Here is a 24,620-nt window from a genome sequence, read left to right as displayed (position 1 = left end):
GTTCAAGAAATTAGGTGAGCTGCTGGCTTTCTTTGCACATTCTGCACCAGGCCACATCATCTGGTCTGATGATTTCATTTTGATTTAAACTAACTGGGTTTAAAATAGGCAGAGCAAGATGAACTTTAAGTTTGTCTAGTCCTTGCTTGCAAATTACAATGTATTTCAGATTGCAAAGACAAAGTGAAAACTCTGTCGAATATGGTATCACCAAAGTTGTCTCAACAAAAGATCTAACTATAGATTGTCAGTTCTTGATTAAAATGTTGACTTCTTAGCCAGAATTAACTTGATTAATGTAATTGAATGTAAAAGCCCATAGCTCAGCACAGGGCATGATCAGTGAAGATGGATTAACAGAGAAGGCTTTCAAATTGAACACAGTTCTTCTCCTGCAGCCTGTTAATTGTGCCGTTTACCACTACCTGAGTCCGTGACCACTGCTGCTTAGTCTCTCTAATGATGATGCACAGTTGGCTTGGGCTGCAGATAATTAAAAAAAAAACGCTGGGCCTACCTCTTCCTTTACTTTTGGCCTATTGACAGCTGAGCTCAGACGAAATATTGAGCTGTCCTCTTGGCAGCCTCTTGACTGCTAACATCAAACTCCTCTACAAACAGTCTCTTGTGCTTTTTCTAGAAAGAGGCAGAGAGAGAGAGCGAACAAGCGAGAGAGAGAGAGAGAGAGAGAGAGAGAGAGAGAGAGAGAGAGAGACAGAGAGACAGACAAACAGACAGTGAGAGAAAGAGAGAGAAGAAGAGAGAGAGAAGTTTTATTGGTTTTTAGTCTTTTTGCTCCTTATTGAAAGAGAACCTTTAAATTTTCTTTTCTACTTGTCTAAGCGTTTCTCTGATTTGTGATGTGAATATAGATTTGTTGACTCAGAACTTTCTCCCCATCATTCAATTTCTTTGTTGAGGTACTTTGTTATAAAAATTAATATGGTGAGTACAAGAAGTGCAAGTATCTTTTATTAACAAACTTGGAGGACTTAAGTCTTGTCTAAATAAGACTCTCTCTCTCTCTCTCTCTCTCTCTCTCTCTCTCTCTCTCTCTCTCTCTCTCTCTCTATATATATATATATATATATATATATATATATATATATATATATATATATATACTGTAAATGTTGTTCTATTTCAAACACATGACCACAGGATAAGTTATATCAAACGTCATTATATTCTTCACATGCCACATTTATAACCTGTTATTGAGTAAATTGTGATAAAAGAAGCTGATGCCCAGTTTTGTTCTTGTTGGCTATGCAAAGATGTTTCTTTGGCTTGAAATTTTGCATGGGAGGGTTAATTGGATGACTTTCACCCTGTTATTTTAAAGTAGAGCTTCTGTCATGGCTTCCACATTTCAAACCTTGACATTACAGAATACTGTGTGTCTTGAGGAAAACAGCAGCTTGCTGGTCACCTTAGTGAAAATATGCCCTTTTTATTTGCTGAGTGTGGCCTGTAGTGCTTAACCCAATCTGTAGTAAACAGATAATGTCAGTGGATGAGGCTGTTTAATGAACTTGTTTGTTTTTATAACAGAAATGACTCTCTGACCTGCTTTTTCATGTGTTAAGCTCATAGAGAGGCATGCAGGACTATGATTTCCTCTAGTTACATAACCCTAACCTGTTATGCTTGTTACAGTATTATTAGTGGCAATTGCCTATAATATAGTTAGTGTTAGGATAAATTCAGTATTCATTTCAGTACCATTGTTCAATTACTCAACAGTGTTTCTAATCATGCCTGGTATTTTTTCTATAGTCATGTGGTTCAGCAGTCATCTGATAATGACTGCAGTTACAGAGTAGTAAGCATGAATTTCAGTTGGCTTGCTGTCCTCACAGGGTGAGATTATTTTGCTATTACCAAGGGTCACCAGCAGCAAATAGCTAATGCGGAGTTCACATCTGAATGCACTATTAGGAATGACTTTCTCAGGCATTTACACATAGGTAATGTCTGCCATTGTTCCAGATGGAAATTGTAACTTAATTGGTACATTTACACTCACAAATCAAAATATGCTTTAGAAATTTGCAGAACATATTTTCAAATATTGTATTATATTTACAGCAGAGATAATTTACATGTATCCATCCAAACTGTTTCATTTTTTCTCTACATGGTGGTAAGGCACACTTAATTCCATTTACAGGTGTATGAAGCAGTGAATATTGTCACCTTGATTTTTAAATATGAAGTCTCACTTAAGCTCTCCAGAGGGGGGACCACGCTTGATTCTTTTCCTTGTAATAGAGGCAGAGAAGAGATGAGGAGAAAAAATGCTCTCAATTTATGCTGCCACCAGTGCTGAGCATATGCTGAAATAATTAGGGGGAAAAAATCTTGTGCTTGTGCAAACTTCCAATTGCCAAAAATATAATCTGTCTCAGACAAAGGAAAGACCCCCATGGTGCTAGGGTCCACAGTTTCTGTCATATGTATTCCTGTGGGGTTTCACATGACAAAACGCAGAAAGTTGTTTTGTCCCTCTTCCTGTCATGTTACACCCCTTAACCGGAGTGTTTTCTCCCTCCCCCTTCTCTCTCTCTCTCTCTCTCTCTCTCTCTCTCTCTCTCTCTCTCTCTCTCTCTCTTTCTTCCTCTCATGTTGTCTCGCTGTCTGTGCTGTCAGCCCATAGCCTGGCACCTGCTCTCATGTTCCTAATTAGTCTCATTTAATTAATTATATTCTGCTGCACTTCTTCTTATCTGCTTCTCTGCTCATTTTTTCCATTTAGTCTAGGCTGAGAAATAAAGAGCTACTCATACTGGTGAAAGTATGTGTGTGCTTAAAAAACTTCCCCAGTCCCTGGAGCAGTGGTAAAATAATAGGGATTCAAGTGGTTATGTTCAATTTAACTTAGAGTAAGTCTGAAGAATATTGTACATTTTCTTATATTTTTATACACAGCCCTTTATAAATTTAAACACTTGTATTTTGCCTGCCCCCCCCAAAATAGATCCAGGCTTTTGATGACTATACATACTGTTTTCTTGATCTTGCATGTGACATATTTGCTTTGTTTTAGATGCACGTGACATTAAAAATATCACAAGTTTTCAATCACTCTTTCATGTTTAAATATTGCTGATCCTTTGTATATTTGTGGTGCTACTTCTGTCATCATCCTTTTATGAGGTGACGTGTTGTCATGGCAATGCACAGCCTTTCAGTGCTCGTTGCGTACAGGGCCATGAGTACAGCACATTTACCTACTGACACGCTCACGCTCTGGTTCTTTAGCTTGCCCACAAAAACAAGTCAACTTTAAACACAGTGTGTGAGCCGCAGCCAGGAGAGCACTTCAGCAAAGACAGTTTACCTAAGCACCTTTTTCTTCTCTGTTAGCTTCTCTATTTCATTTGTCAGATTCACTCAGCTTGGATGCCGATGTTGTCTATCAGGCTGAACAGGTAAACAGTGGGCTGCAGCAGAGTGTGGACTGAAGGAAGCTGAGCAAGGGGCAAGGACATAGGCCAGAGTGGACCTAATGTACCCACCCCAAACTCAGATTGCACAGCCTATAGGTAATCACTCCTCATTTGATCCATGATAGTGGGGTTAGTTCAGTTCCACAATATATAGAGACTATGGGACAGAGGCTGTCAAGCACAAAAGATCTGTGACTGTGAGAAACATTGTTGGAAAACTATCAATGTTTGCCATGAAACAGGCACAGTTTAGACCATAGATCACTTGCTAAAAATGTATTTGTAAATATAGTATGTCACTTTAAATGCTATGCTGACATACTATAAATATGGCCGTAGTACAATCTGCTATGGTGTCCTCCTATTGGGTGCCCATTATGAATAGATGTGGCTTCCATTTGGCAAGTGCACTGCAACCCTTTTCATTCAGGTGACAACCATAGAAGGCCATCCAAGGTACCAACGCCTTCACTCCAGAGGCAACAGCACAGTGGAAAGAGCCTCGAGTTTCACTTGCTGCCAGTGGCAAGGGCAGGAGATGGGCCCTGTGCTGAGTAGCTGCCCCCCACCTGCCTCGCTCCAGCCTCCTCTTACAGCAGCTCCGGTGCTCTGCTCAAGAAAGGGTCTCATCAATAATTCAGTCCGCTGATCAGGGCCTCCACAATGGAGAAGATCAAACTTTTGGCTCAGCTGCGGCAGAAGCAGCCTGATAGTATTTCCCCCGCTTAGATAACTTTGCATTGACCATATGGACATCATAATTACCAATGGGATGAGGCGGTAGCCGCTTGATCGCCAGCCCAAAAATCACACGACACCTTAATTAGTTTGTGCTGCTCTAGAGCCCTGCCTGGGTGAACTGGTGTGGTGGTGCCTTCTTCTTTTTCTGTCTCTTTCTTTTCTCTTTTTTCGGAGATAGTTAAGATACAGATCTTAGGTTCTAGTTAAATTGGTCTCGCAATATAAAAATAAATTTGTGAAAAAGCATGCAAACTGTAGGAAAAATGACTGTAAATAGGACTGGAAAAAACATGCTAGTTCCTTTTTTATTGCTTATTTATTGTCTGCTCAATTAAGATATGTGGACACGCCTGGGTAGCACTATGCAGAGCCCAGTTATGCCTGTTACGTATTTTGAAGGTTTGGCGAGATACAGTAATGTTCTGTCAATCAAAAAAATAAATAAATAAAAAATCAGCTTGCAACATTTTATTTAATTTATATTTTATATATTCTCTTCTTTACAGCTTGCTTGATTTTGATAATTCTAACAAGACAATTAAAAATTGTCATACCTGAATCCCCCTCTCCCCCAAACGAAAAGGTTAACCAAGCCCCTAAGGCTGATTAAACCCTTCATAGATCCACACTTTAAGCAAATGTAGTTGAGAAATATATAGGTGATTATTTTCCACCAAAAATGATTATTTTTAAAAACTGAGAGATATTCACTAATACGTTTTATTAAACTCAGTGTGGTGTTAAAGAATCTGTTTATGGTAGGGAAATGACAAGAAGTCAGGTTGACAGGCCTGGAGTGAGACAGTTAAATGCCCCTCGCTGCTTTGGATAATTAATAAATAAAGCACCAGGGGAGCCCTGCCATGCCTTCCTGTATGACAGGGGCTGTCTCCAGTGCGCTAAAGCATTAAATGACCAATTTCTGTCAGACTAACTTCCACTACGTATTCTCTCTCTCTCCCTCTCTTTCTCCTTCCCTCTTCATGCCTCCCTCTTCCCTGTCTCACTCCCCTTTTCCAAAGTAAGCTACTTTGCTCTCTTTGCACTGAGTTTTTCAGCGACTGATGGCTCTAGTTCATTTCTGCTGAATTAATTGGTCCCTGAATGAATTCTGTTGACAGGGCAATTCATCATGTGTTTGGCCTGACAGTGACTGGGTGTTGGGGAAGGGTTGGGGGATGGAGGGAGAGAGAGGAACTGGGAGCCAGGGGGAGGTTGGGGTTAGGGGAGAGAATGGGGGTTGCTGATCCTAGCTTCTGCCCTCCCCTGCCCCCCCTTTCCCATCTTGCTCTTTTTCTCTGACCCTTAAAAGGCATGATGATCCTCAGTGTACAGACATAAGAAGTGTAAATGGGAGATTGAGTTTGTGTGTGTGTTTTCTTCTTTCCCTTCTATGTGCAGGGTGCCTCCAGGTTGCAAACAAACAAACCCCTTAGGCTGAGTCTTTGTCAGCTTTAAGAAGATCTCTACTTGATTGGACAGTTAGGTCAAAACAGTGTTTTCCTTTTAGACAATACGAGTATGGTTTACAGTCTCCTTATGTCACATAATCACATGGAGAAATGGATTGTATTAGCTCTTAATTACATGATGTGTCACACAATAGCCATTAGATGCAATCATTTAGCTGCTGAAAGAAAATGAGTTTTGGCTACCGATTGAAGTGGCCAGATTTGGCAGGGATGAGGCACCAGGTCTCAGATCAGACAGGCTTTGATAAGATTCCTGTGCTAATTATATAACTAATAAAACCACCCCATTGTTTAGAGGAGGAGCTGAACTCTGCAGTGCCTCAGTGCCACCCAAGCTGATCTTTTTACAATGTGAAGTCAATCAATGCTCCCTCATTAGGAAGCTCACCAACTTATGTAACTGTCTCCTGGATGGGCTCACACAGCTCAAGTAAAAATGACCTCATAATTACAGAGCAGCTATCAGGAGAGCCGTGCTGCTCCACTGACGCCATGCTCCAAACAGCAGGAATGCAGGCAAAAGTGAGGGCTACAATGAATTCCTAGCCTACATTACACCCAGTTAAATGCAATACATGCAACAGAAGACTTTGAAATAATTAATGTAAAAAAAGATGCTAGAATTTAGACTTTGGGCTATGCTCCCAATGAAGTTAATATTTTTATAGCATGGTAGTTTATAGGTATTTATTTCTTTTAATGAAGCATATTGTCTGTTGTATGTGTTAGTATTATTGCACATTTGTATAGCGGAATACATTGGTGTCTTGAAAAAAGTTTTGTTTGGGAGTCTTGAAACGGTAGAAAAAAATCCCTCATCTAATATATGTTTTAGTCATTTCATGCCATTATGTATTCTGTTTTAATCCTGCCAGGGACCATGAATATTACAAAGCCCTGATCCTTCAAACTGAAATTTGCAGACATCGTAAGTTATGTGTTTTTATGCGGGCAGAACAGCAAAAATATAATACCTAAATTCTGTCCTAGACCTCTCTGGCCCTCTCCAAAAATGTCATAATTAGCCCTGGCCCTAATGAGGAGGATTTGACTGTCAGCTCCAGCTTGGCCTTTCACCTCCCTAGTATCAGAAATGACAGTGATGATGATGATTTTCACGTACACAGCTGACAGGATATAGCAGTGAGCGCTGTCCATTGCAACTACTCTGATACCCCTCCTCTCCCGTTGGTGACACCTCGTGACAGATAAGGCTGCTTTCCCCCTGTTCAACCTTCAACCTGCTTTTCCACTGTGTTCTAAATGTCATCAAATCTTTATCACATGCCAAAATTTGCATAAAGCTACATGGATACATTTTCCATGCTATTACCATTTCCGATAATGCTTGATGGGATTGAGGCAGTGTCACACTGACTTGTCAGCTGCTAACACGTATGTAGTGTGATCAGTGGAACCTGCACTGTGTAGTGAATGATTAGTTATATTAGCATGGGAGCTTCCTGAATTGGAGCTCAGGCTTATACGCATTGGAAATGTGAACATAATGTCATAATGTGAAATATGGATTTTCGTTTATCGCTGTTTTTTTATACTGTGCTCACTGCCTCCTCACAGGAATAGAGGCCAAGTTTTAAAGGCTTTCCAATGCTGGTACAGTAAATACAACAGGCAGTATCTACATATTAAACAGTATTTAACATAATATTAATGTGAAATCCAGTGTCTCTATCAAATGCATAGGTGTAAGGTACTCAGCTGCAATGGTAATAAGTGTTTTTTTAGTGTATCCTCATTATGCTGTTTGTGTTTTTTTACTGTGTTTGTTGTAAATAAATCAAATTAAGGAAATTGATAAGCAGAGAGATGAGTACTGGACAATTAGTCAGACAATCATAATCCTTGACCAAATGCATTATTTGGTGTGAATAATAATAATAAGAATAATAATAATAATGTCAGTTTTTAAATTCTTAAATTTTCAAGCTGCATGTTTGAAGGATTCAGAGTTGGAGAGTTGCTGGTATGAAGTGAAACAGTAAATAGCAGTGAGAGTGACCAGGGGGGAGTGTGTGTGTAGCTGTTTCTCCAAGCGCAGCAGTATAAGGCTGGGGCCCCTGACTGGGTTTGAGGAGCCTGGAGGATGACAGGTGCTTTTTGTAATGCCTTTCTGATGAGAGCCAATCAGCTGATTCCATTCTGCTTCTTTTTTTCCCTCTCCCTTGTTGTCATCTGGCATGCTAAAGTAAAGATGAGCCTGATTGACAGATGCATCCGGGTTCACAGTTTATTGGTTTCAGCAAAAGAGGCAGATATGCCAATTTAGACAGGGTAGTGACAAAAAAAAGTTTCCATCTAAATGGAATAATTTTACCACTGGGAATTCTCAGCTGGGGGAAGAGTGGAGGCGAGGCTCTTTTTCGTTATTTTAACAAGGCCTGAATGACAAACATATATGACAGTAAGAGGCTCACAGAACAGCAGCTTTTGATGCTTCACAGGGGAGCTATGAAATAAACAATAGGCAGAGCAATTGAATTACAACTGGACAGGATTGTCTGCCTCGGCCGTAACAGTAGGCAGTGCTGTGCTGCAGAAGATACCCAATGTATCATTACATATCCTCTACTCTCTGTCCCCTTTTCCATCTCCGTCTTCACTTCTCTGGAACTGAATGTCTTAAATAAAATGATAAATATACAGTAAATAATAAGCATATAATATGTATCCATTTAAAACAATTTCAGCACTCCTAAAATAAAATTACTTGACTTCAATTGCCTCTATTACACAGCACACACACACACACACACACACACACACACACACACACACACACATGTTTTGTGTGGTATGATGTTTATACAAACTGGCATTGATACAGCTGGAACCTGATCTTATCATGTGGGTCTATGAACCTTGAGTGTTTCTGTCCTGAAAGGGTTAATAATAACTACTGCTCTCACAGGTTGTCTTACAAAAAAATTTATTTCTTATGTGCACAAAAAAGGGATTTGGACAGACGTTGAACAGAGCAATGATTGAGACCAAGTGGCTTTTGTTATAGATTTTCATCAGAAATTCTTGTTATGTCCATGACACATCTCTTGTATCATCTTAACAACTGGAGAAGAACCATGTCCTCTGCCTTGCGCTACTGATGTAGGTCCTTTCTGTCTGCCTCTTGTAAAAGACAAGAAAATGAAGTGCAATGAGGGGGACAAAAGTCTTTTCATTCTACGCTGTACTGAACTTTTGACCTTTTAGCTAAAAACAGCATACACTCTCCTTATTTTTAACTGCAGTTCTCTCAGTTTCCATAATAAATGTTTTGAACTTGTATGTTTTTGTGTGTGAGAGAGAGAGCGCCTGCATGCACACGAATGATAGTCTGTCAATGTGCTGTTTTTCCATGCTTCTATGACTTTGCAACTTGTCTTGTACAATCACCTTCCGGTCAGTCTGGCTAAAAAAGCTTAAAGACTGCAATCACAGGTTACTTTGCTGCATGTTCAGATGTGGAGCAAAGATCATAGTAAGACAACTTGTGAAAACAGTCCACGAAACCAGGCATACAAAATGAATTTGTAGAGCCTCATTGAAAGAATGAAGGATCAACTGGAATTAAATGTCAGTTGAATGCAGTAATGAAAGACAATACAGAAAGCCAATTCACTTCATTTGCATAGTGCTTAAAAAATATTGAACAAGTCAAGAAAAACTGAACCAAACATACAACCAGCTATGATATGATGGGTAATGTGAAACCCTCAGAATAATAAAGGACACATTTAATTTTTTTGTTGTGCTTTTATGCAAAGCACAACACTTAAGACACAAAAGCATGTAATCTTTTTTTTTTCTTTCAGTTTGTATATATACAAATGGAATCAGTGAATTAGTTCGATACTGCAATGGTCAGATGTAGGTGATTTTATATACATAGAAGAATTGTCTTCACATTATTCACAAATTCTACAAAGCAGCAATTTGTTGCAAATGACATAACATTAAGTAACTGAATACACCTTGTTTGTGTACACTGCAATGTGCATTTGATGGACCTTTGTGTTTTGTTTAACATTACCACATACAATCAGTGTTGACTACTATTAAAACATAATACTGCTTTATTAATGCATACAGTTACTGCAAATAAAATATTAAATATCAAACTAAGTCTTTGGCAAATGTGGTAAAAAGTACATTCACAATTTCCAGGAGTGTATGTAATGAACCGTTTTCACTTCTGTCTTTAATGTCCAACCTAGATTTACAGAAATATTGATCAACAACACAAATGTTGTGTTACATGCACGTCTACCTCTCAGGACCAGAGCCAATGTTTTCACCCCAACCCACCCCACCAGACTCCCCAAATGAAAACAAAAAACAATAAAAGCTGTAAGGCAGTACAATGAGTGTTACTTATGATTTCATAAGTGTCGAAACAACAGGAAATAATTTAACAGTAGGACTCAATTTGCAAATGTGATTTTAGTTCAGCTCATACTGGCTCAGCAATATGCCATGAGCACAAGCCATGGCTTTATTTTGTTTCATTCATACCCAAATGAAACAACACACAATGAAAACAGTCATAAGAGGTGGAAGTAAAGTACAAATTATTTTCTGCTATTTTGTTCAATTGTGGTATGTGGTTAGCATTTACAATGACCATTTAAATGCTTCTTTTAAATGCTGTCTGGTATTCTTTGCAAGCTTACAGCCCTCTTTAAAATCTTGTGATTAAATAGTGCAAAAAGCAACAATGCATGATGTAGGATGTGATGTATTACTGAATGAACTGTAATATATAGGACAGGTGTAATTCTGAATCCATATTTAAAAAAAGAGAAAAAGAAACTGAAAGATCAGTAAAACCAAAAACAATAATAACAATAATAACAATAATTTAAGAAATTTATTTTTTAGGCCATTCAGAAACACAGTTACCTTTTATTCTTAGCATTCAGACTTTTACATATGATTGTGTATCACAGGATATATGTTTCTGATATTATCATGTCATCATTCAGAGGCCACAGATGATCCTTTTGACAGCGGTTGGAGCAAAAGCTTTCTACTGCAGTTCTAGCCTTCTCTGTAACTGTGCCCATTGCATTACTGTCCATGAGAGGTAAGACACAGGTAAAATGGTAGGACATTGGCAAAGGACAATTCCAGATACCTCCATCAATCCTTGGTCAAGGATACTAAGTACAGTATGTAACTAAATGCATTGTTGATGAAAAAGCAATAAAAAAAAAACCACCACTTGTTACGTTGTATTTTTCACACTGTTTGTATTGTTTCGTATCTTATAATATATATATATATATATATATATATATATATATATATATATATATATATTCTTTCAGAATCTTCCCAGAAAATTGTTCAGTCAGTATTCGGCGAGTTGAAGAATGAGAGCTCTTGGGTTGATGACTATGCGACGGGGGGATGGGTGTCGAAGATATGCATGAGGCAAAACCCACCGTTGCTTGACACTCCTAATCTCAGCCTGAGCCCGTGAAACTGAAGATTGTGGAGCCACGTTCAATCCCGTGAACCTTAATGCCATTCAGACTGGTACAATATGGAGGCCACAACCATGGTGCTGCAGTTTGATTGGGTTGCCATGGTAACTAGTGGCGGTCATAGGCAGTGGCAGCAGTGGGAGGGGCAGAGCCCCGGGATGCGGCACTATAATAATAAGGGGAACCTGGAAGTTAACAGAAGAGCGGACCGTTTGAAACCACCCAGTGCACCACAGCAGAGGAACATTCAGGCCCACTCAAAAGCAGGATAGAATATAAGCTCATTTTAAATCATTATCAGGGAGTTAGATCTAGACTGAGAAATGAAACGTATTAATTGTTTCATAGGTAAGGTAGTCTTTATACATAAGGTAGAATTTTTTAGTCTTCCGAAAAAAAACCCCAACTTAATTATAATTGAAAGATAAAAGTCAAATTTGCTGTTACATCGCTGTTCAGATAACTTGAGGTCAGGATTGCTGCAGTACACTATGATAAATGTAAACAAATTAAAACTGAAAATTTGCCTAATGTCATAAAATCAAATGTGAATATAGGAATTAAACTATACTGAAGTTTCAGTTTTCAAAGATTATTTAAGATATCAGATGACATAAAGCAAATAAGTGTTAATACTCACTTAATAATGCTGGGTTGCTGAATCTCCAAGCTTCATTGTAGGTTGTATATTGTGGATGGGAGTAGGGGTTTCCTGAAAAATCACTTCCTAAAAAACCAAGACAAACACACAATTACATGTGATTTACTCCTACCTGAAAGTAATAAAATATTCACTTCATTTTATGTATCTCAAACCAGAGATAATGGCATATTGTGGCATTTGATTATAATGATGTGGTGCAATTTTGGATAAGCAGGTGAAACATGATGTTGTTTCATTGCTTGTGAAGTTTTAAGTCTTTCTGCCTGGGCAGCCCTAGACCTCATCCTGGTGTTCCTTTCTTTGATTTCAGCCATTCTGCTGTTAAGAGTTCCCCTTCCCTGCTTTCGTCAAAATTTAACTTCCAAAAGCTCCCCGACGGACTCGTTGCTGCTCACACACGCCTTCTTTATAAAGCCTGGATTGGACTTGCAGGGAGCAGGCGTGAGTGTGAGCAATGCTGTTGGTCCCCCACGTTTCTTTCTTTTATGAGACAATAAAGACTGGGGTTTATATGAAGCCGGTGAGGAATGGCTTTTGGTTTAACAGTGTTTGGGGTCTGTCAGTAAATCTTAGTCTTTTGGGGACCAGATGAATGGGAGTGCACATTAAAGCCATGGCTCCTGGATTTAAGAGGATTTCACAGCGCGTGTGCCCACTGAAAAGGAATCTTTGATGAAAACAAATTTGATGTACCTCTAAAGATATGTTTGCCCAACAAATGAATTCTGTCACTGAATTAAATTTGCCCAGGAAAAATGTATTCATGTTTGTAGACTGGCCAAACTCAGAGAGGCTGAAGCACTCAACAGTGAACAGCAAGAATCCTTCCCTGTTTGATGTAAAATATTTGTTCTCCAATTTTCACCCACTGTATGTTTGCGCACATGCTATGGTGTGACCTTTGTGGTCGATGTTATCACCTGTCCCAGTATAAGGTGTCTAAACCATGCTATTCTAAAGGAGCTATAGCAGAGTGCTGTTTGGGCTCATACGGTATTGTACAGTACAGAACTGGTGTCGTGTGTGTGTGTGTGTGTGTGTATGCTATTTGGGGAGAGGGCACCAGGCTGTTGCCAGATTGCATCCTGTCCTGGTGGCTGGCAGTGAAACTCAAGCTGGGTCCCTCAGAGAGATAGTGATTTAAATATTTACAGGCCTTCCCGCCCGCTGTTTTGTGACCCTTAACTGTTTGCTGTGAACCTGAACTGCAGGTTAAGTAGAGGGGGAAAGAGATACGCTCTGCACCACTGGAGGCTGGGGCCGAGAGAGCCCTGTTTATCGATGGTCCGTGAGAACACTGGGGAGGGGAGGGGGTAATGAGCACTGGAACCCGAGTGGAACTGAGAGGAACTGTCCTATATCCCGCGCCCTGATCACTTATTGAGCAGCACTAATTTGCTCCCACGCAGCCAATAAGCAGGCTCATGCTTCCTTACAGGTCAATTACGTGTACAAGCCGGCCTCTGATTCACACTACCCATCAGTGTCCTTAATAAGACTACATTCACTTCATGCCTAGCCCTCCTTTTTCAGAACGTACTAAGCATTATGGGAAAACACAAGACAGGTATTTAGAGGGTTTTACCTGACTCTGGATTTAGACACCAGCTTCAGTAGGCATTTTTGTTTTGCGTCGCAATAAAAAGTGAACCCCCCCCCCAAGACATTTCTTCATGAACTTTATATTGGTTTTGAATGACCTCAGCTTTCCTGAAGATGGCCAATTGGTGAGGACTACTGACTGAAAATATTATGAGCTCTCTTAAAATTAACAGCCTCATAAAAACAGTAATGTCACTTACCAGGGACCATTCCAGCAAGTGTTGAGGTGGGGTAGCTGCCTTGCCCAGTGGGGGGGACGTGTGGGGGATACCCTGGAAGAGTTGTGCTGGCCATGTCTCGACCTGAAAGGGAAGAGGAAAATAATGTATGAGCAGGTCTAGGACTGAGCAGGAGCAGGACGTGCTTCAGTTCTACATATACAAATCTGAATTCTAATAAGTATTCTGTCCTTGATTTTTAAGGATATTTTATATATATGAATATATGCATTGCAGGTAAAATCACAATTGCTCTTTGATGTACTGTAAGGTATGGTATTGTGTAGACTACAAGGCTTTTCTCAGTAAAGTTTATGGTGCATAAAATAAACTGGAAAACTGCCCTAAGCATTAAATAGTGATAAAGTAACACACTGGGAAGATATGTGACCTTGAGCACAACAACAATAAATGCTTTCAATCATATAAAAGCATTTCCTCTTCATTTACACTACGCCAATAATTCTGCAATTCTTAACCTCATCAGTTATCAAAGAGAATGCCAGCAAACCAACCACAGATCATTAGAAAGACAAACAACGAGGCTATATTGTCTACAACTCATTACTGTGGTCAAAGATCATCTCCACTCTACCCCACCATTCAGAAACTGCTTACACAGCAGAACTGGAAACCACGTCCATGGCTTTTCATTCTCTCCATGTCATCCAGGCATTCAACCCTCCTGCGCTTCCCAGGACAACACAGACAGCCCTGTCCCACTCAGCCCTGTCTTTTTTTTTTCATAAAGTTACAAAGCTGTAGAGAAATGCTGTTTTGAAGTGGAGCTAGTAAAGACCTCAGCCCTCCTGAGGACCAGGGGAACACATTCAGTCCCATAATTGTGGGTGGCTGGTGGCTCTTTTGGCTGAGCCAGTGGCTCTCACTCTGGAACATGTAAACCTCATGGCCCTGGCTAGGCATTCACAGGCCCCTCTGCTGGCCCCCTGGGTTTGTCAGCAGTAGTGCCAGTAACAGTAATGGAAGAAAGTGTCCCCTTAGATCCAGAGTCATTCATTGTTTACCTACCATGAATGTACTAATGGCATTTCAGAACAACTACACTCCCAGCTACCAGTCCAAAGCTACTGTCACTACAATAGTGATAAGGATACAGGATTTAATAGCTGATTTCAAAAAGAGGCAAATTTAATTATGTGAACCTTATAATAATCAATGCTGTCTTTTTAGCACTGTCTCCAAGATACACAAGACCCTTGTGGAATTCCACACCCTTATTTTCCTGTACATCCAGTTCAAAGTTCACAAGTCTGAGTAGTAACCTCCCTTAGTGAACATTCACTTACACTTGCATGCAGCACAGAGCAGAGCTTATTCCGAGGCCGAGTAGCAGGAGTAGTTTAGCATGGCATACAGCAAGGGCAAACTGAGCCATTCTGAAATTTTGAGACGTTTTGAAATTTAAGCATCTTCAGTTGATTTTTGAAAATTTTCTGAAAATGTTCTGGTAATATATGCAATTGTGTATACTGTGATATGGATATTTTTAATTTGCAAAAATAACAATTTTAACATTCTTTGGTGCATCTGTGCATCAAGGTCAGCAAGGCTTTTAATAAATAAATAAAGGACACAAAATACACAATAAAATCTAATACCTGCTAATGCTACCTATCCCTGCTGGTACTAGCCTAGATAGGATGTTTTGTGTTTTTGTGCCTCCCACAATTAATATGAAGAAATCATAATTTATGAAAATGGTAAAGAACGTCCATGGTTTTAGACAAACATACAAAGACACTCTCACACACACACAAAAAGTACATGCAAAGATCAGTAATATGCATAACTGCAAATAGATCTGGAGGGATGGGTGAAGATATATCACCAGACCTTTCCAGATTAAAATGGCCATCATTTATGGTAGCTCATGGTTCTGGTAGCTAGTGGTTCTGGGCTAGAGTAGGACAGTAGCTGTCTCCCCCCAACCAGCGCAAGGTACATTTTTTTTCTCTCCAGTGGGGCTGTACCTGCTATAATAGGCTGGCTGGCATACTGGCCGTAGCTGGGGCCATGGTGGGCATAGGCACTGTAGCAGGGGGTGGAGGCGTCTACTGACACGCTGGACTGGAAGGGCAGCAGTTCCGCTAGGCCCAAGGCTGCCAGCGAGGAGGGGGTGAAAGGAGCCAGCGAGGCCTCGTGTGGTTCTTGCTTAACACACACCGAGGACGACTGGGACTCTGCCGGGTGGAGAAACAAAACAAAAAGCCACACACCCAATCAGACAATGCACAGGCACACACACAAACACAAAACAAACAAACAAATGAAATAAATAAATAAAAGGAATGATGAAGAATGGATGTGTTGAATGGGACCAGTTGAACAAAGCCAACAGCAGAAAGATACATAATTTGGATTTGTCTTTGTGTTTTAAAACAGAAGACAATAAGCTCTGTGTGCTCTGCTGTGTGTGCAATATGTTCTGTCCCAATCATTTAGATATGTTCTGGAGTTTGAAGTGTTTGTAAAGACCTTAGAGACATATGTAAGTATGAAGTGAGTGTGTATAGGTATGTATATGTGAGTGAATTGTGAAGTTAGCAGGGGTGGAAGAGCAAGACACACACATGCTGTTAGAGCCAATGCTTAGTAGCTCACATGCAGTATTCAGGGGGGCTGATCCCCAAATAATTACACTGTCGATGCGTTAAACACACTTTGTTAATGAAGCTAAATGCAGTCATCTCCTACACCTTGTAAAAGAGAGAGAGCATTTTTTGTTTATAAAGGGACAGATCCCACTTTCATTCCAAACCCTTGGGCTTTTCTTTAGAATTCTTTAATCAAAACAAGGCAAAGTATGAAGCCAGCGACAGGTATGGGTATGTAAATGAGCTACCCAACTCCAGGACAAAAGTAAATTATTGTTGTGCAAAAACAACAAAAAAAAACAAAACATGTGCAATGAAAAAGCTCAATCCTTATTATCTACATGAGCAATAGGAATTATTTTAACACATTGTCTGATGTGTTGTTTCATTACAAATGTATATTTCACATTTTTAGGTAGTTTTTGTGTATTAAGAAATAAAATAATGCTAAATGCCAACAACCAATTTTAGGTCTCCTCGATCAGTCAAACTCAGATAGTGGGTAAATTTCCCATCTGTTGTAGTATTAAAATTCATAAAAGAAAAAAAAAAAAAATTAAAAGGATGAAACCCTTCAATGAAACACCACAATTATCATCACCTGGCTGATGAGACTGAACATCTTTCATTCATCTTACTGAGTTGCAGAAGCATAGATAATGTAATTCTCTCTTTCTCTCTCTCTCTCTCTCTCTCTCTCTCTCTCTCTCTCTCTCTCTCTCTCTCTCTCTCTTTCTCTCCCTCTTTTGCTCATTCCCTTTTACTTCCTCTCCTGGTAGTGTGGTCTATGGGGAGGGCACTCACAGCTCCATGATAGCCTCATTAGCTGCATCCCAACTATTGTTGTTTTACAACCAAGCTGTGTGCGGAGAATCCCTCATTAAGATAAGTCTCCTTTATGCTGGATGCAGCCCTGACAGCCTTTTCAAACTAAACGCCAGGAAATCAGGAAACGTAACTGGCCCCTTTCACAGGAACGTCCCTGTCTGTGTCAGCCTGATGTCTGCATCCGCCTGTAGCACGTGAATAACAAATGTTACTTTTTAATTGAGAGCTTGTTGCTGAATATAAAATTGTGTAACCATCCACACAAAACAGGTAGAGGGGAAGTGTAAAGCAAACAGTTCAGATGACTTTGTTTTACAGAAGGACATGTTGGCCATGAAGCCCAACTTTAAAATACAATCTATGGAGGCCAATCAGCAAGAGGAAAATAGGATTTTGAGAAGGGAATTAGGTCTCCTGTTTTCATGCCCTGGACTATGCTGTTGTCAGACAGACACGGGCACCATGCTACGCAGACCCAGGCTTAGTGTTCAAGATCAGTGAACTCTGAAGCTAATCAGAAGTGCTGTTGCTTATTGTCCCACAGATGAGCACAGCCTGCAGACAGGAAGGCTGTCAACCTCCCGATGACTGAGATGGGAGATAAACCCAGGTCTGTGCAGGGGCTTTCACACAGCAGAACACATCACAACACCAGCCTGAGCTTTAGATTCCTCTGTGTGTGTCTCCCTCCTGTGTATGGTTTCACATGGGTGCAGATAGTCGGGGGTGGGGGAGGGGATGACCTTCCCTTTTTAAACCCAGCAGCTACAGCAAAGTCACCCACGTGAGACTCTTTAGGGGATTAAATATTTTACATTCTTCATGACAGGGACACCTTCATGTTTGTAACAGTAACAGCTACTAAAATCTTTGACCTCAATTTTCAAGATAATGAGACTAACAGTTTATTATAGGCCCACCACAATAAATAAATAAATAAATAAACACCCCAATGAATTATAACTAAGCAAACAAATTTTGGAGAGGAAAATTAAAGTTGAATTCCTTATCTATGTGTTAAAAGTCATTCATTATCTAATGTGTGCTCAAAGGTTATCATGCTAGTGTTAGGATGAAATAAGCATTAATTTGGGCTTCCAGAGCTGCAGGGGCTCTGCTGTGCTGAGAGACACAGGTAGTTTGTCACAGGGCCACACATCAGGCGCCTCAGCCTAACCGGCTGCCTGTTGTTTGCTGCTCACTGGAGAATAGCAAGCCACACTTAAAAAATGGCTCTCTGGCGGATATATTTCAGGCCGAGTTCATCAGCGGCATAGGTGGACACAATGCAGCCTTTTCTTCCCCTCAGCCTGTGTCTGCTGCTTTTCCTTCGTACTTCTCCTCCACTGTGCTTTTTCTTTCTTTTTTCTTTTTTCTTCCTTTTTTTCATGGCCTCCAGACATGGAGCTCTCTTGCTTTCAGGCATGCTGCTGCCCACCCCCACCCCCCACCACCTCTCTGAAGAGATTTGGAACAAGGGAGATCCCTTCAGCACCTGCTCAGGTTTTCAGTGGGTCAGAGGGGTGCCCATTTACACGGTGCCATCCCACTGGCACCAGGAAGACTTCCATTATATGCCTCTGCAGGGAGGGCGCTTAAGAATGTGCACTGGCCATTCATTCTGGAGCTATGTGCAAAACGGCCTTTTAAAAGACAAGTCATATCTGGAAAGCAGCCAAATTCTTTTCCATACTTGGAATAAATCATGTCTTTGTTGTTTTCCTTAATGTTAATACATGTAAGTGTAGGAATGTGAATGACTCATATAAGAAAGTGTCTTTGGCCCTGATAAGATGGCAGGGCAAAAAAATGTAAAGGAGAATTTACCCCAAATTGTCTCTGAGCTTGAAATGTAAGAAACAAATATTCAAGCTATTTCAATTTTAATAATTGCACTTATTTTCTGTGACAAAGCACATATTAGGATTAGCTGCAGCATGAGGCATAAAACACATGTCTCTTTTTTGTTTCCTCCTCCACTGTCTAACTATGCAAGTGAATTGCTCTATGCATTTACTTCAATATTCGTTTAACTGTTTAACTAAATCAGCTGTGGAGAAGAAACATCAGACTCTGCCAGAACCAGGTCTGCTTTGCAGTGCGTTAATCTAACTAACACTGCTCCCTCCCTTTTTCAGGGATGGAACAGCAGTCCTAACTTCTTGCACTAACAAGATAAGGACTAAACAGAAAAGAGTCATGTCGGCTATGCCTTGTGCTGCCCTTAAAATTCTAATTTCTGTTTTGCAATGAATAGTTCATTAATCATTCATCTTTAATAGATTATGCAAATCTCATGGCATAAAATCAACATGATCAATGACAGCGTGAATTTTAATTGGCTCAGGAAAACATTGCAGGGAATTGCCATAATCTCCAGCTCTATCCAATAGCATAGAGTCATTTATTCCAAATTGGCTCTCAGTTTAAATGCAGAGGATAATTTAGCACCTCTTTTAACTTAGCCCTTATACCCATTTCCACAGTTTATCACATGCTGGAACACCATAACATCCAGTTATTGCATATCACTTTGCATTACTAGCCCCACACTACATTATAAATGGATGAATACAGCCAAAAGTAATTTAAAATCCTATGTGCCACAACCTTATGTTGTACCTTTCCAAAAAGTGTGCCTTTATGCTTTAGAATGGTAGCTGCAAAAATAATTACAGTATCATTACATGTTTAGTAATACATATAATGACTTAGCATTTTGCAAGCCCTCAACCCTTTTTTTTACGGTTTGACAGAATTTACCACATACTGAACAAAACACTTTCATTATTAACCATTAGTACATGCATACTAATAAAGACTTCTGCCACTATTGAACTAATAAACATCCTTGTTTCTAGATGTGGAAAGTTTTGTTTTCTGGCGTGCGAGGTGGTCTGCACAGAGACCCCCTGCGAAGGCCCATCCCAGGTGCAAGAAAGGCCACCTGCCATGAGGGTGCTCCCCAGACCGAGACTGCTTCCATACAAAGGACAAAAACACACCTTTCTTCTCCAGGGGCCCAACTTTCTGGAGGGAATCCTACCTCCCACATATTACTGAGAGGGGAAAAAAGCCCTTTCTTTTCACATAACACTGGCCAGCTATCATTTGAGAAGGGGGCACAGCAATTTTCAATCATCCTGTCCTACGCCCACACAGAACTCATTGGCTTTGATGGCCCCTGCATAATTATGTGAATTTTATTAAAAGCTCAGCGTATTAATCTCAGAGCGACAGTTGGCTATCAGTAAACTTAACCTTCTCCGAGGTAATAACAGCCGCTACAATGAAACAATATTTCAATTAGCCAGCTTGACATTAACCACTACATACCAAAAGACGACAAGTAGGGGGAGGGTGGTATTGCTACAGGACTGCAGAGCAAAAACACAGAACCCTGGTTCTTGCCCAGTATCTTTAAAATAGAATCTAAAGAAAATGTCCTTTATACAGGGGTTTCACAGAGGAATGCATTGCTTGCTTTCATCCTTCCTTTTTCGGTGGAAAGGTGACAGGTGGAAGAAGCGCATCAATTACTGCATAGTAACGTGCTTGACACTGTCCATCAGTACTGCCAGCCTCAGCTCAGAAGATCCCACCCTGCCATGCAACTGCAGCTGTCTGTTGTGAGAGGCATTCTCACACACTGTCAGTCAGGTCACACTAATCTGAGCACTTTAGATACAAATGCCAGATTCACAGAGTCTCAGCTCAACATGTAAAGCTCACTTTAGCTCTCAACACAAACGAAAAAAAAGTCACAAATACACACGCCAAGGATGAACCCGTATTCTAGCCGTGTAGCAAGAATACTAACGGCCTGGGCCAGGACAGGTGATCCCGCTCTCTTACCTGTCACTACTGGGTAGCTCTGTGACACGCTGGAGCCCAGTTCTGAGCTGGCGCTGGTCGACAGACTGGGCTTGACCTCGTCCAGTCCTGGGTTCAGTGCTGGTAGTGAGTATTCATTACCCTGCCAATGAGGGGGACACTTTAAACAGGCGCACAGCAGAGCTCTGTCCCTAACTCTGTACACACGAGTTGTCCAATTATACAGCTTTTGAACTGCTTCTGAATTGCCAGGCACTGGACATGTTCCATTATCATATGAAGCAATGTTTATTGCTTTGTCTGGAATTTTTCCCAAATGACTGTTGTATGTAGGTTTGGGTATAGCACTAAGATGGGGGTACAAAATGGAAAATGTGCCACCAGAGAAGGCACCAACAACATCTAGGTTAATTTACTAGCTGCTCAGCTGATAGGTTTGCAGCTTTTTAAATGAGCACCTGGATTACAGTGATACCAGAATTCTGGAGTATCTCCCGTCTCCCCATTCACACAGAGAGAGACTGGCGGGCCTGCATGTGTACTTTAGTGAGAAAGCATGTGCGTTTAGAGCGCATATATTAGTCGTTTTTTGAGCACGGCTGAGAGTGGGATTTGGAGCACGCTGAAAGGCAGGGGTGTCAGCTGCCTCTTTGTGCTTGACTGCAGCCATGCCGCTGACCAGCAGAGGCAAGAGGCGGACTTGCTTTGTTCGATTACCGACATGTGGCCCCGTTTCTAGGGCCACAACCGACCACTTGTAATTGTTTTCTTTGGAGGGAAAAATGATGACACAAGCAGCAAAGAGAACAATTAAAGAGATTTGTATAATTTTGGTTGCACAATAGATTTATGCCCTATTTGCTGAATTGAATTTTTGGTGTGCAGTGATTATCTAAATGTGATTTGTATAATGATGATATAAGTTGTTTATTAAATTAGTCATTACATAGTTTCCTAAAAGTTTCTTGAAATTTTCAGCAAAAACAATAATCATGGAGGCTTCAGATTCTCAAAAAGTACTGACGTTATGCTAATGTTTGCACATGATAATAGGAATGGCATAGCTTTTATGAGGGTGGGAAAAAGCTTGTTGTAAGTGTGTTACTGCATTCTTTGCACTATAGAGCTTTTGGGAACTCAACTTCTCAACTTTGCACTGTTGTTATCCTGATGCAATGAGACTTCCGGGTTCTGTGTTCATCTTGTGTGTGTGTGTGTGTGTGTGTGTGTGTGTGTGTGTGTGTGTGTGTGCGTGTGTGTGTGAATACAAACACACACACAACACACTTGGGTGTGTGCAAATGTGTTCGTGCATCTGTGCTCCTCAATGGACTGGCGTTCCCAAAGGGAAATGCTGTGACCCCGGTCTTGTCTGCCTCTATCCCAGATAAACTCTAATTGTCTGATACAACTGTTCAGTGGGCCAGCGGCGGATGTTCCTCTCTATTCGGCCTGGCCTCAGATGCACGACAGCCATTTTATCATGCAGATAGGGGCAGGTTGGGCGTGGGGCAACTGAAGGGCCATCTGAAAAGGATGACCAAATGGCTGGCAGAAGTGTGGGAGGGGTGAGTCCATTGAGTTCAGCATTTCCAAAATTGCTTTTTAATGTCTCGCTTCAGACACCAGACATTGGCTAATAGATCCGCCCTTTCAAGAGTTAAAAAACGGGCCAAAAAAGAGACCAGTAAAAGGGACTGCAATCTGATTAATATTATGCTGAATTAAAAGTGATTTTTCTGGACTGTTCCATGGCCATTTTTTCCTCACACTTAACCTTTTTCCTTGTGATTTTAATACTTTCTCTGGTTCTCATTGTGATTGCAAGTCATTTCCAATTCGTTTTGGTATTGATCTTCCAATAGAAATCAGTTTTGTAATTAGCTGCAAATTAGGCCCTCTACTAGGGGTGAGGGCTGTCCTCCTGATTTATCACCAGTGTAATTCACCACGATTGGATAGAAATTAAAATGAACTCAATTAGGCCACTGCTTTTGTGTTATGGGCCTCCATGTGGAGTTTCAAGGGAAAAATTAATAGTCACTTACTGTTTAATAGTCTAATGAAGGTAAATAAAGGTTTAAGTTTAGGACTTTAACAAGAGGTTGCATACACAATAACAAGAGGTTGTATATTTATTTAATCATTTTTATCTTTTTTGGTGAGGATCTAGCTGTAAATTAGGCTGCACTAAGGACCTAATATACTAATGCCTTTATAGAGCATATGTGTTTAGTGTGTACTCAATTACAAAGGATAGTTTTAAAGATGATTTTATGCATTAGTGTGACAGTGAAAATATATGCATATTTTAAATCTATATCATATTGATTTATTGTTTCAGTAGCTACATGGGACACTAAATATAAGATTGGATTTAAAAGTAAACAGGAAATATAATTTAAAGATAAAATATTTGGGCTATTTTAGGATTTAAAAATCCATTTCATCATGGATCAACTAAATGGGTTAATATTATTTTATGGCATTATTAAAGTATCTGATGCATTTTTTAGTATAGTTAAATTAGATGTTTATCCATGAGAGAGAGACGTTTGCTAGCTGATTTTTTCATTGTATTTGATCATGGCCATTTGCCAGTTAGCCTTGGTGTTACTGACCTGCTCTGGCTTGATGTGCTCTGACGTTGGGAAGACGTCGGGGTATGATGGCCGCTCAAACACCCGGTCCAGAGCCTCCAGCTGCTGCTGAGTGAAGGCATCAGCCCTCAGGTGCTTCCGTAAACTCTCCACACTACCCTGAGAATCACTGTTTGGGCCAGAGCCATCTGAGCCATCTATGAGAGGAGAGAGGGACAAGGCCACATGCTAGTAGCAGTCATTATGGCCCCATTTCACTGAGGGGCAGGCACCCAACCCCATCACCCCCTCACAGCTCAGGCTAGTGCACCTCTCAGCACCCGCAGTGAGAGCGCAGGTGAAAGATTGGAGCATATCAGTTCGAATTCATTCAGCACTAGCCTCAAACAGATCCTAATAGCTGTGGAAAGACAGCACGAGAGGGGGAAGGGGAGAGGCAGAGGGAAACGGGAGCCACAGAGAGAGAGAGAGTGTGGGGAAGGAGAGAGGGGAGGAGAGAAGGTGAGAGTCTTCCTCCACCTCCCCCTCCTGGTTCAGCATCAGCACCATCATCATGTGAGAGGTCTGCAGTAATTGATGGATTACCTTCAGTGCAAACATAGACTTGTTGGGAAGACCATGCTTTAGTATGAGCTGTAGCAAATAGGGGGTGGAGGGGGTTTGTGCTCTCATTCGGCGGCTGGTGGAAATGGAGAGCTATTATTTAAAGGCACAATTTCCTTTAGAATGTAATACTGCTTTCACTTTCAGATTGCTTTTTCCTGGAAAAATGGGAGGCTGGCTACAGCTTGAATACAATTACACTGCTTGACTGCTAGCTTATGCATTTCCTTCACACCCACTGTCTATAAACAAATGAGCATTTTCCTCTCAGATTCTGACCTCATCACCTTGCTGAAGCAGACGCCTTGGATTCTGCACTGTTTCATTTTGCTCTTGAATGCCCCCAGTAAACCCCCAGTGAGCCCCCAGTGTGCCCCCCACAAACATACATGCAACACGCCAGCCATGGCAGTGGCCACCAGCCCACCCAGCCTATGGCTTTACTTCCCTTACAAATCTGTCATTCTAAATTTGCAGCAGATTATGT

The 24,620-nt window shown here is 40.7% G+C and overlaps 1 protein-coding gene across 6 annotated transcripts in view; it reads right to left on the bottom strand.

Moving 5' to 3' along the window:
- Positions 1-8,605: 8,605 nt before the first annotated feature.
- Positions 8,606-24,620, bottom strand: part of pax2a (paired box 2a) — a 33,770-nt gene continuing 17,755 nt past the window's right edge. For 2 of the 6 annotated variants that reach the window (XM_027015796.3, XM_027015797.3), the window contains 5 exons: positions 23,552-23,727; positions 20,952-21,072; positions 13,636-13,737; positions 11,810-11,896; positions 8,606-11,354 (listed from right to left, as the gene is read on the bottom strand). In XM_027015796.3, the coding sequence (XP_026871597.1) occupies positions 11,278-11,354; positions 11,810-11,896; positions 13,636-13,737; positions 20,952-21,072; positions 23,552-23,727 (563 nt within the window). In that variant the 3' untranslated portion in view covers positions 8,606-11,277. The remainder of the gene's footprint in view (positions 11,355-11,809; positions 11,897-13,635; positions 13,738-20,951; positions 21,073-23,551; positions 23,728-24,620) is intronic. The other 4 variants (XM_081724094.1, XM_027015799.3, XM_081724095.1 and 1 more) reach the window with 3 other exon arrangements.

Source organism: Electrophorus electricus, chromosome 12 (genome assembly GCF_041902795.1).
Source record: "Electrophorus electricus isolate QZ-2024a chromosome 12, ASM4190279v1, whole genome shotgun sequence".
Lineage (NCBI taxonomy): Eukaryota > Metazoa > Chordata > Actinopteri > Gymnotiformes > Gymnotidae > Electrophorus > Electrophorus electricus.
This window is presented reverse-complemented; position numbering and strand designations above follow the sequence as displayed.